At 29.7% G+C, this 13,546-nt stretch overlaps 1 protein-coding gene across 1 annotated transcript; it reads left to right on the top strand.

The window, feature by feature from the left end:
• The first annotated feature begins 9,754 nt into the window (after positions 1-9,754).
• LOC143605227 (VQ motif-containing protein 10-like) lies at positions 9,755-10,075 on the top strand. Its single transcript, XM_077081427.1, has one exon. The coding sequence runs from the start codon at positions 9,755-9,757 to the stop codon at positions 10,073-10,075; it is 321 nt and encodes a 106-aa protein (XP_076937542.1).
• The last annotated feature ends 3,471 nt before the right edge of the window (positions 10,076-13,546 follow it).

Below are 13,546 nucleotides of genomic sequence, written 5' to 3'. Positions count from 1 at the left end.
CTATGGTGATTTTAAGTTGACTTATGTCTTGTTAACATCTCAATTTAATAACATAAAACATGATCTAAACATGTTTTAGTAATCCATACCAACATATTAGATATGTTTCAACATGCAAATGTGTGTTCTAAACATATTTTCAAATGAAAATATTCCTAAGACCACTAATGCACAATGATATTATTGATATCTAGCCCAAAACACCATTAATGCACAAATAATTTACCTTGATGATGTAATTTACATATATAATGTGATATAGAGGTATTGTAGGATTTCAAACAATTCAAGTGAAAGGAGTTTGAAATAGGGCCGAGTACGGTTCGGCTAGTTCAGTATCAAGCAAAACCGAAACTGAAGTCATCGGTTTTTTAATATACAAACCGATCTGTTTTTGTTTTTTTGGTTCAATTCGGTACTTCGGTTATAGTCGGTTTATGTTGGCTTTTCTTTTTAACTCTGTGTAGACATTGCAAAAAAGAATTAAAAAATGAAAATGATGATTTTAAGTTTGTAAGAACGTATTAGAGTACCACATATTTATTGAATTAAAAAAAAACAAAAATAAGTGCGTGTTACGTGGAACCATACGAATACAAAGTTGCTAGAGTAGTAGAGTTTAAAATTCAACAAAGTTCTTAATAAAAAAAACATTAAATGTTTAGTCTCAATCTTCATTCATCGTCTTATTCATGTTTAAAGTTTAGTCCCAGTCTTCATCATCCTCATAATCTTCATCACCATCAATCGGTTCGGTTCAACGTGAAGTAATTGCAATTCATTGATCAATCCCGGATGAAATTTGAAGCTAGATGAATGTGATAGGGTTGACAAAACACTCCTCAAGAAGGTGAGATTAAGTATGCGAGTTCGATCACTTACTAATACTGGATTAAGTATGTTTTAAAACCGTTGTTTTTACTCGTACCAGATTGGTTAAAAAAATGGTACAATCAGTGGAACCGAGATATATCGGGAGGTTTAACCGAGTTGAATAGTTTATCATGTAATTCCATATAAATACAAATTCAACTCGAAAAATAACCCAAAAGTATATTAATAAACATCACATATAAACAATGATCGAGTCAAATAGGAGATTTTTACTTTGTATACTAAATTAATCAATTACAAAAGATGCAAAGAAACCAACCTTGATGTGCATAATACAAAACGAATTGTCGTTTACTGTGTTTATTTGTTTCAATTTTATTCACTAGGTTAAAAGTCACTTTTAAATAATGTGAGTCACAAAAAATATAAAAAAAATTCTTGAGTTTAAAACTGGTTTGCCGGTTTAAACTGGTATTTTTTTTAAACCGGTTGTAAAGTTCTATGGGTCATGGCTATGCTATAAGATTTTGGTTTAAAGACAGATGGCAACATTGTTATTAAATGTGATAATACTATGAGCTTTAAAAAATCCAATGTTTCGTGATAGAAATATTTTCAAATATGTTATACTAGTTTTTATCCCCCGTATTACAAGGTTATTTTATAATGTTTGTTCTAATATTTATTTATTTTTTTAATTTATATATTTTTTTTGTTGTATGAAAGTTAATAATATGGTTTGATGATAAATTGTTTCACAGATAAAAGAGATGTTATAACCCGGTTTAAAAGCTATATGGTTTTGATGAGACCCAAGACCCGTTTATTTTTTTTACTATGAACTTGGTTTTTTAATTATAAATAATATTTATGAAAGTTAATAATATACTTATGGTTTGATGAGACCCAAGACTCGTTTATTTTTTTTACTATCAAATTGGTTTTTTAATTTAAATAATATATATATCTTTTTTTAAAATAAATAAGATATTATTTTTTATTATATCCTATATTATAGGATTTTTACATAAATAATTTGATGAGAATAATTTTTAATTTAATGAGATGTTATAACACGTTTAAGGAATATCTGGGTTTGGTAAGACCCATACCCATGAATTCGGGTCAAATGCATTAGAAGCCTCCATTTAAAAATCAAGTAAATCTGGTGACTCCAAAAAAAGAGAGAGCGACCACATCGCGACACGTAAAATTTTTATGTCTTCGTTTATATAGATTATAGATATTGTTTTCAAGTGATGAAAACCTCTAAAGTGGATTTATTAAGAAATTGCATTTTTAACTTTTGGAAAAAAAAATTGTATTTTTATCGTATATTTTCTATTATGTATTATTTATCTTCTAATAAATTTGGTATTATATTTTCGTTATGTGGCTTAACCGGATCCGTATCAAAAATCTATAATCAAATGCTAGACATTCCAATACCAAATTTTAAATAAAGAGTGCGGTATTCTAAAAACAAAAAGAAAGTTGCCGTTTAAAAAAAACACGATAAACAAATGGCAAAATACCCATTATTTCCAGGATACGTGCTCCCAAAGCAACTATATAACACGTTAAAGTCAATTCAAAATGCGATCTTTTCTACATTAAAACCAAACATAAGTCTACTATAATACTAAAATTAACAATTATTTAAGGAACATAAAATGCAAACCATATATTAGTATATCATTTCTAAAGTATTTAACATGGTCCCCTTTGGGGGTTTTGAGTCAATATGATTGAAAGAAAGAGACTTGGCAACTTGGAGTATTTGGCTTGCCTACCTGTTTAGAATATGAAAATCAACAAATAAGTCAGATATGTACAAAATAATATCAGAACTTTTTGTATCTAAAATTTATAACCAAAGTTTTATTAAATTGTTAAAGACTGGTATTGTAGCTTATTATATGTATTGAGTCAAAACAATTTTTGGAACAAAGTACTGATGATGTGGCAGTAGGGACGTAATTTTTATTCATAACCCAAAACCGAGTTGAATAACTATTAACCTTAATTTGAAAGTATCCATATTCATAAAACTTGAACCCGAATCTAATAAACCAGACCCGTACTCACTCGAGTTGAGTACCGTGTACTTTTTAATGCATTATTCGGGTTTAGGTACACCCGAATAACCCGTTTGACCTAGTTGGCCGTAGCAAATGATATTATATCACCGATTCATATTTAGCTCCGTTCTATGTTATATCACTGATATTGACGGTAACATATTCTACTCATATTCCAACATCTTATAAATATTCTTTTATAATTCTTAAATCCATATTATTAAGTATATAAGTATATAACATCTTAATCTTATATATATATATATATATATATATATAAACGAAATCTTCTTAAATTCTCTCAAACCACTAGATTGTTTTATTTGTAAATGAAGATTTCTCATACATTTTACCCGAATTCACGGGTATGGGTCTCACCAAACACAGATATATCTTAAACGAGTTATAAGTTATAATATCTCATTATATTAAAAATTAATCTCATCAAATATTTTGATATGAAAATCCTATAAAATAAGGATATAAAAATTAATATCCGATTTATTTTTTATTTTTTAAAAAGAAAAATATATTATTTATAATTAAAAAACAACTTTATAGTAAAAAAAAAAGGGTCATGGGTCTCACCAAACCCATATAGCTTTTAAACCGAGTTATAGAATCTCATTTATTTGTAAAACCATTTCATCATCAAATCCCAAGTATATTATTAACTTAAATAAATAAAATTAAAATCCTAAAGAATATATAAATATTAGAAACGAATAATACAAAACAACCCCGCATATTATTTATAAATAAGAGAAATTTTATAGTAGAAAAACGGGTCATGGGCCTCAACAAACTCAGATAGCTTTTAAACAAGGTTATAACATCTCATTTATATATGAAACTCTTTCATCATTAAATCCTAAATATATTATTAACTTACAATAAATAAATTTAAAATTCTAAATAATATATAAATATTATAAACGAATAATAAAATACAACCCCGTAATACAGAGAATAAAAATAGTTACATGTATTCAAACCAATTTGTCTAACCTTGCATTAACCTTGCATGTATGATGAATAAGGATATAAGAGTGGCACTTATCATAATTCTTCATTTATTTTTTTCAGTTTCTCATTTGTTCACTTCAGGTAAGTTTGTTTTCTGTGTCCTTTACTTAATTTCTAAATCTTTATTTACTATAATTTTTTTTTTCAGTTTTTCTTCACTACCCAATAAAGTTTATTCTACATTTTTTTTAATTTCTAAATCTTTATTAGTATTAATTATATAATATTTAATTTAATATTATTTTTATTTAACCATGTTATAAACAAATTCTAGCATGACATATATGTAGGCTAGAATCTACTCATCCAGTTATTTCATATCCATCTTTTTATTATATGACTAATGACTTGACCCTGACTGCTTCTACCCCAACCCTGATACACAAACACAAAATCTAATGATAAATAACCAAGCATGTAACATTTTTGGCATTCATAAAAAAACCGGGGAGTTGTACGTACACTTTTGATGCATGATTCTAAGAACCGATGAGGGAAGAGAGAAACTTGTAAAATATGTGGAAGGTTCTTAATGTGAGTCTCTTTATGCTGTTGTGTGTATTATATAAATATCCATTGATAAAGTTCTTATTTAAAGTTTTGAACAGATATTGGTTTCAGACTAGTTTGGTCTTTGGAATAGATTCTAAAGGACTTTTGGTTATTACAAGAGTTAAAGTCAAATATTATTAAAGAAAAAAAAAGTGCAACCCTTGGCAATCATTATTTAAATAAAATATAGTAATAATAAACAAAAAAAACATAAAAATATTTCAAATGGAATTAACCTATTATGTTTTTACATGTTTGATTGTGTTCACATCAAATTTCTTGGTATACAAGTATTAGTGGATATCGCTAAGACCATGCGTATTCGTTGCACGTTCTGGCGTTTTCAAGGGAGCGTTTCCTACAAGACGCTAGTTTGGCTCGAATTTTTGTGGAAATTGTGTGTGGGGAGAGTTGTAGTGTTTTGCCAACTACACCACTTTTTGCAAAACTCTCAATTGATGACGGGGATGTCACATGGCGCAAAATATTCAAGGGTGAAACGTTTTGACTAGATATGGTCTAAGTTTGACTAATTTATTATTTATTTAAAAAAGGTTAAACTTTTCACAACACGTGTTATTATAACTGTTAATATTTAATATTATCATAAGTTTAGTGTGATGGCACAGATAGTTTAGTTTCAAAATGATGGTAAGGGATTCGATCTCCACTAGTGATGGTTTGTAAATACATATATTTGATTGTTCAAAAAAAAGCTTGAATATCATGTTATAGCTTTTAATAACTAGTTTGAAAACCCATCACGTCATGGCGGTGTGAGACAAAATTGAATGATATAAATTAAGTTTATTACGACAACAATACTAAAAAAAATAAATTTGTAAACATCTAAAACAATATTGGTATGCATACAAATGATTAAAGTGACAGGAATATGGTTGCTATCGGTTAGGTTCATACTGATACGGGCGCTAAACCCAAACAATAAATTAGCAAACGTCTTGACTAGTAGTGACACTAGTATACCCTATGCTACAAAAGGTTAACATATTTAAAACAACATTTATTCAGTCAGGAAAAACACGGGTGTTGCAGCGACGAATAGATGCAAATTGGTCAATATCGGATATATTTGTTATAGCACCGGAAATAAACCTTAAACTAATTTCGTCAAGTTAACATATTTGAAAATAAAAAAGAAGAAAAAGCACGGGTGTTATGACGGTGACTCAACGCGAATTCGATCGGTATAGTTAAGTTCATCGCAGGTATGAAAACTAAATCTAAAAAATAATTTCGTCAAATTATCTTACTTAAAACAAAAGAAAACTAATAAAAACAACAAATAAAACATACTTAAAAAACTAATAAAAAACCTAAAACAGCATAACTCAAAAAATAAAAAAAATTGTTGCCAAGGACTCGAACTTGGCAGAGCATGTGCAAATTAGAAGTTCATATAGTAGTAAAAAGATATTTTTAGCAACCGATATCTACTGTTTGTGTAATTGTGTTCATGTCAGCCCAAAGATTCCAATAAATCGGGTTAACAATTAACATGTGTAAGGTTCTTAATTTATGAAAATAAATCCATATTGTGTGGCATGGCCTATTTGAGTAACTTTACGTAGTTATAGTTTAGCGGTATCAAATAGCTGAATAAGATTTTAGTTTTTTAAATGGTGTGAGTTCAAGTCTTGTGATTTTTAACATTCATTTAAACCACTATTATAAATTGGGTGTGTCATGGATATCCCTTAAACTATTTATTTATTGCATTTACTGTTATTGTGTTGTGAAAGTGATGTAGTTTAAGAATAGAGTAAGTTTCCGTTAAAAAAAAAGTTATATAATTTTAATGTGTCTTTTATGTATGTCACGTACGCAAGTTGAAGCAAAGAACACAAATGCAAGTTGCTCTATAATTGACCCCATAATCTGTAACTTTGGTTGAGAAAAGTTGCAACTCTTTCAAATTTGTAACAAAATCATTGTAAAATGGTAACAATACAATAAAGGCTTTCGTAATATATATTCTATAATAATCTTTAATAATCGTTGTTGCAAGTTCAGGTGGGATCAATAAGAGATCATATGCAATGACATGATTTTATTTAGCTAGACCCATATTTCATGAGCTTCGGTACGAAAGTGACCTTCATGGAGGTGTCTGATAGTGGCCCTTAGGTGTCCTCAATGTTGTGCCTTGTTTGCGATGCTAGCAATTTAATTATACGCGATTTAGAAGAGTGGGAGGTGCTGTGAAGTCGAATGAAACAAGTGGCATCATCATAAGTTCATAACCGATTCGAGACATGATTTTGGTTCAAGTGGGATATAAGTTTTTAGAATTTGGTGTTAAAATAAAATGGATTATAAGTTAAGTTATATAAACAAGTATTTGTATGTTAGTCAATTCATAAAGAATAAAAATAAAGGTATATCGACTAAAATAATATAAAATGACTAAATACTAATATTATTCAAGTTTTGGTGTGAATGAATTATCATGTTTGGCAATGAATAACTAACTAGAGCAAAGATTTACTATGACTAACTATTTAAAATAATTTGCTTAATCGTGTATGTTCTACAAAAATTAGAATATAAATAGTTGCAATAATGCAAAAAGATAATGAGTCATATTTGACCATAATGAGTTATAATGTGCAATTTTCGATTTACCAGGAATTGTTATGTGTTAGTGAGTTGGTTTAATTAGGTTGCACAAACTCGCATTAGTTCATAAAAAGTTATTATTGTCATAAATTAATTAATGCGCAATTTGGTATTGTGGTAGCAGCTTAGTTCATACGATGACAACTTTGTTTATCGGTAACCAGTGAGCTAAGGAGTAAATAAGATGCGATATTTCGGTAGGCATTTAGAACTTTGATAGAAACAAAGTTGCTACTGAATGGAGTTCCTAATATCAAAGCAACTGCAACGTCGGTTAAATCTAACTGCTATAACGGTTCAAGAAAAGCTATGACATTTCACCCAACCATTGTTGCGATTCAACCTCCATATAAAGGATTCATCTTGTTTAATTAAATCCAATAACGAATTAATCCAATTTCATACTTCAATTTCACGTATAAGAACATTTCATTCATTTATTAGCTCCTACACATCTCTATACAAACACTTACTTGCAATTTCTAAAATGATGGTTGTCATAAATTTTCAACTTGACTCGCGTGTATAGCTTGTTTAGAGTAAACTGCGGTTTTCGTCCCGGTGGTTTGTCCAAATCTGCGGTTTTAGTCCAATATTTTCAAATTTGCGATTTTCGTTCATGTGGTTTCATTTTACTTGCAATCAAACCCGACCTCACTAACCCCATTAAGTATGGTCGTTAAATCTATCAGCGTGCCATTCACGTGGGGGACAATTTTGTCCTTTTTTTCCCATGTACACCCCATCCCCTCACGTGAAGCGGCTTGCGAATTAGAACTGAGGTTTGTTTGGGAAGAAAATGGACAAAACTGTCCCTCACGTGAGGGGCACACTAATGGGTTTAACGACCAGACTTAAACAGGGTTAGTGGGGTCGGGTTTAATTGCAAGTGAATGAAACCACAGGGACGAAAATCGCAAATTTGAAACTGTTGGACTTAAAATGCATATTAGATAAACCACAAGGATGAAAACCACAGTTTACTCGCTCGTTTAACTTACTAAAGATCAATGTATTAAAAATCGGTTTTTGAACTTAACGGGTTAGGCTCAGAAATGATACAACCGGTTGTATTTAACAGTTCAACCGGGTTAACTAATTACCCTGTAATTCCATGAACATATATGTTCATCTAAAAATTAATCAAAAAGTACACAATTCCATAGTATAGTAGATTAAAAGTTAAAACTGATTGACACCGATACATATGTATCTATATATTTAGAAGTATTACGTATTAGGGGTTTCGTCATATCCACGTGGTGGTATTGATAAGATACTTAGACGTTACTGTCCAATAATGCCAGCATGTTCGATGGTGAAGTTTCATCTGAAGGTTCGAGGGATGCATGTGGCTTGACCAGAACCATATTTCATAAGGGCTTTTTGGTCCTTCTAGACTGCTTTGATTAACGGTCAACTTCTCCAACCATGCATATGCACTTACTTTCTATACAAGTCCTTTAATTATGTTCATTTGGCACTACTAGGTTTTTTAATAATATCTTTGGCATTTGGGACTAAAATTTTTCTTTGTTTATTTCATACCCTTTTCTTCTTTTTTTTTTAAATACACACATGTATATACATATTTATAATTATTATTTTTTATAAATAAAGAAATTAGCGGGTGCAAATAAAGATGAATATGTTTTTTTGATGATTTTTGAAGTGAGAGATTCGTTATAACGTCTTATATGTAACTAAAATTTTAAAATTTACAGTTGAACCTGTTTAAGAATAATTTTGAGGTTTGTTTACTACAATAAAACGTTGTAATTGGTAAGTTATAAGATCATGTGTAAATGAGCCGAATTAGGATGTGTGTGAGCTATTTTTTGATGTCTTTGTTAAAACAACCAAGATTAAGCGAGCTCGAGCTTAAATTATACTGTAGTTTATTTAATGAACGAGTTGGATTGAGCTTTCGATACTAGTCTCGAAATAAACTCGAAAATATAGTCAGTTTAATTCATCATAATAAAATGTATTGTTATATAATATCATTATCATTGTATCTATATTTGTGATTATGATAAAGTAATTATACAATATATATTATGCAATATTATATATATATAAAAGAATAATGTGTGTAAAACTAGTTATGTATGTATATAAATTAAATAGCTTTATAAATGAGTTAGAGATTTATTTGAAAACTTACTCACGAATTCAACTCGAACTTTAAACATAAAACTCTAAACGAGAAGCTCAACTTCTTTTTAGTTAAACAAGTCAAGCTCGAGTTTTGATGTGTCTGCCATCAGCTAGACTAGACTAGACTAAAATGTGAAAACAGAAATTAAAAGGGCAAAAGTTGAATATTTTAAATTCTTGAAGGGTAAATATTGGCAACCGAGTTAACTCGAGCAATAAGCACCTCGACCCTTACACCCTCGTTCCTAAAGTCTTCCTAGACATTAGACACACTCCTATATAAACAAACCATCAAACACACAATTTTATATTCATTTCAATCATCTTTGCATACTTGGCTTCCTATAAAGACTCATTGTGATCATACTTTGTGCCTTTTTTCATCTAAATTACTCTTTATTTCTCCAAAACTCAGGGTCGAAAAAGAAGTAGTTCGTCTAGGCGAATCAAGAACCAAGAATATGTCAAGATCGAGACGAGAGCCTGTCAAAGTTGTGATCATCAATACCGAGTATGTTGAGACTGATGCCATGAGCTTTAAATCCGTGGTTCAACGTCTAACGGGTAAAGATGCACCCTCTCCTGCCCCCTCTCCTAAAAAGAACTTGTCATACCACGGTGGTGGTGGTGTAGGTGTCGGTGGTGGTGTTCGTGATGGTCGTGGTAATCCTTATAGTGGGAATACCCCGGTGTTGAATAAAGGGATGTCCTTTAGAGACCTTGACAAGTTGCTACTAGAGTTGCCTACCATGGATGATATCTATCAATATTATGTTGATTAAATTTACTTAGTTAACTAATTAAATACCTCCATTTTTTTTCCTTTTTATAGAAAAATATAAATACCTATACATAAATAACTTCCATATTGTATATCCTTCCATGTATTTATATTTGTTTATTTAATACATATCATCTTCAGTGTTTGTAAATTTTGGTAATTCATATACACACACTTATATACACACTTATGTTTATCAAATTATCAATGCATGGGTACCAGTCGGGTTTATGAATTCCAACTAGATTTAGTTTTACCCATGACGGGTAACATGAACTCATAACTCGACTGGCACAGTGGCATCTAGTGTACCAGTCTGTTACTTCATAAGAAATCCATTCACGAATAAAATTTTACGCGTGTACTCAAACCCAACTATTGAGTATACGAAATGTTGGACGCAACAGTCCAATCATATTCTGTGGCATTGTTTGACGTTGATCTACATATAAAAAAATCTAAAAATATTTAGGGTTGCTGATGTGTTGCAAACTACATTTATGATTATCGTAATCATGATTATATAATATTATCCTCTCATAATTAGTCAACTTGAAATGTTTGATAATGTTTTTAATTATAATGTCATTATGTCAAGATCGTCTGTAGGTGATGGGACTGGACTGCTCGGTTGTGAGGACCTACAAATATGGTTCATGTTTGGTCATTATAACATCAAAGTCCATAAAATCTAGTTCAAAGTTATGTCACTAAAAGTCATGGCATCACCATATTTGTGGAAATTGGTTTCTAGTATTTGTGACACAAATGTTTCTGTCACTAGCTAACAATACTGATTATATCTTTGTGTCTTTGTGTAAGTGGATACATAAAGGGGTTCTGGTGACTATCAATTCAAAGGTTTAACTCAAATATAGAATATAAGTTGTTATCAACTATTAAGTATTATGTATAGATACCAATTGAATTTAAACAATGCAACAATGTTTTTCATGAATAATCCTAATATATGATTTCAATTACCTTTTTAAATCATGGTTGTTAATTGTGTCAGGCTAACGGATCAAGTCGTATATTTTTAATCGTATCAAAAATATCAGCCCTAATTCGGACATATTTAAATCGTGTAACAAAAACATTAACCCATTTGTGGGTTGATGATTTTAAACATGTTGCCAAAATGGGTTAAAAACTTAAAATGGATGGTGGGTTGACATATAAACAGATTAATAGAGTAAAACTTGTTTAATTAGAGAGTGAACTAGTAAATTATTTACCTAACTAATATAATATTCATATATTATGTCAAAAAAGTACACAGAAATGAAACTAAAAATAAGAGAATTTAGTTTTTTTAATGCCAATAATTTTTTCTAGTCACACTTCTAAAATGTGAAACACAAATTATTATTATTGTTATATTAATACTTTTGTAATACATTTTAAGAAATTGGTTATGCATGGATGGAATTGGGTCGGTCAAGTATGGGCCGTATGGCTGGCCTTTGGGAATGCATTATTCTTACTAAAAGACACAAATTTAAGATAAAGCTACTAAAAGTTGAGCCTTAGAAAATATTTGGGCCTTAGAAAAATGTTGGGCTCAGTTGGGTTTAACCTTTCATCTTCGTGTAGTGAAGGTTTTTACCTTATTAGCTAAAGCTAATTGTAATTTGTTTTTTAAAAACTTTGATATTAAATAGTTATCATTTCTATTATGATAATCTATGGTACTAAACTACTAATGAACTTTATAAGAATAAAGAGTGGGGCATAGTGGCATACCAATATGATATCATCAAACATCTTTTAAGTAGTTAGACCAAAAAGAGAAGACAAGACAATTTATTGATGTCAATTTAGAATCATATTAGTTATGCAAAAAGTAAGATTTTGGTATATAGAACCATTTTAGTAAATACAATAAAAATTGATTATAAATTTTAAAATTAGAGAGATCATAATTTCACATATTTTAGAAGCTCTTTATTATTTTCAAGCATAAATAAAAGAGAAACACCTTTATACTTTATATCATGAAAAATATGAGAAGCTTTCATGATCCCTTTGTTTAATGCTGACTGATTGAGAAATAACATTTTTAATGCAATCATTAAGAGACTATCAGGCAAACCCTTAAACTCCTATAAAACAAATATACGCGAATTATTATTATTATTATTATTATTATTATTATTATTATTATTATTATTATTATTGTGGGATTAAGAGTATTTTCAAATTCAAAGTTAGAAAATGGAGGATCTAAAAGCAATTATTGATGAAGTACTTTACTTTCAAAGGAAATTATAACAAATCTTGATAAGAGTCACCATTTTTATGGTTAAATAAGTATATTTGTATTTTCTACATTTATGTAAATAGGATTACATTCATTATTATTATTATTATTATTATTATTATTATTATTATTATTATTATTATTATTATTAGGTACCTAATTAGTATGATTGGGAAATCTAAGATTAGGTTTTTCCTAGGCAAGACAAGTTGGTGAACCAAACCAACCCTTACTAACCAAACGCACCATCTCTAAACAACTATGAGAATATGAGTACCTTAGTAAACATTATTTAATAATTAAACGTTATCTTTATTCATAAAGATTGATATTGTGACATTACATTTGAATTCATAGTTACTTACTTAGAAGTGATTACATTAACAGTTTGATATTGCTGGTGGAGAAATCTATTACAATCATACTAGAAATCTACCATCTTGGAAAACCCTATGCTTTGCAAATGCACATGTATGATGTTGGTATTGAAAATATAATGTAATTTATTTGTAAGATTTGTTGCATTGATGTTATGGCTCAATATAACTTGTCATATCTAAGATGTGATGTTATTTATTTGTAATAATTGTTATATATGAAAATGTTTAGATATGATCTATTACGTTTCGTCTAAACTATGTATATCTTAACAATATGATGGCAAATGTTTCGTCTAAACTATGTATATCTTAACAATATGATGGCAAATTTGTCGTGATAGATCGAGGGTGTGTTAGCATGTGTTTTATAACCAACATGACATGTTATGACATGATCTAACTTTCTATAGCAAAATCAATAAAAAAACACACGATGATGCTCATTTGGTGGCCAATTTAGAGCAAACAATTAATCGGCAAATCCCTCGGAAATTTTTATGTATTTACCAACGGGATTCCTAGGCCTTCGGTAATTATCAATTGATTTCTGAGAGGTTTGACAACCAGTTTTGATATCATTACACACAGATTTTTGACTTTTTCAGTAGGTAATCTAGGGCTAATACAAAACATCACTCGATGCTCATTTGAGTGACATGTTCTCCTTTTTTCTCTCCCGATCAGACTATTGAAGCTACTACCACAACACCACCACACCGCTATACACACTAAAGCGCAGGCGCTTCTCTAGTGTACCTACCACACTTGCACGTATGCAAAGACATGGTGACCTAATAAGTGTTTAAGCACTTATTTACTATTCTTGCGG

Source organism: Bidens hawaiensis, unplaced genomic scaffold, assembly GCF_021521415.1.
Source record: "Bidens hawaiensis isolate Kalapana, Puna unplaced genomic scaffold, B.hawaiensis_p1.1 tig00068762_1, whole genome shotgun sequence".
Taxonomy (NCBI): Eukaryota; Viridiplantae; Streptophyta; class Magnoliopsida; order Asterales; family Asteraceae; genus Bidens; species Bidens hawaiensis.
Note: the sequence above shows the minus strand (reverse complement) of the source record. Positions and strands in the feature narration are given on the sequence as shown.

Bases quoted from the DNA above. Each gene is read 5' to 3' on its own strand.
- LOC143605227 (XM_077081427.1), top strand. From the start codon at position 9,755: ATGTCAAGATCGAGACGAGAGCCTGTCAAAGTTGTGATCATCAATACC.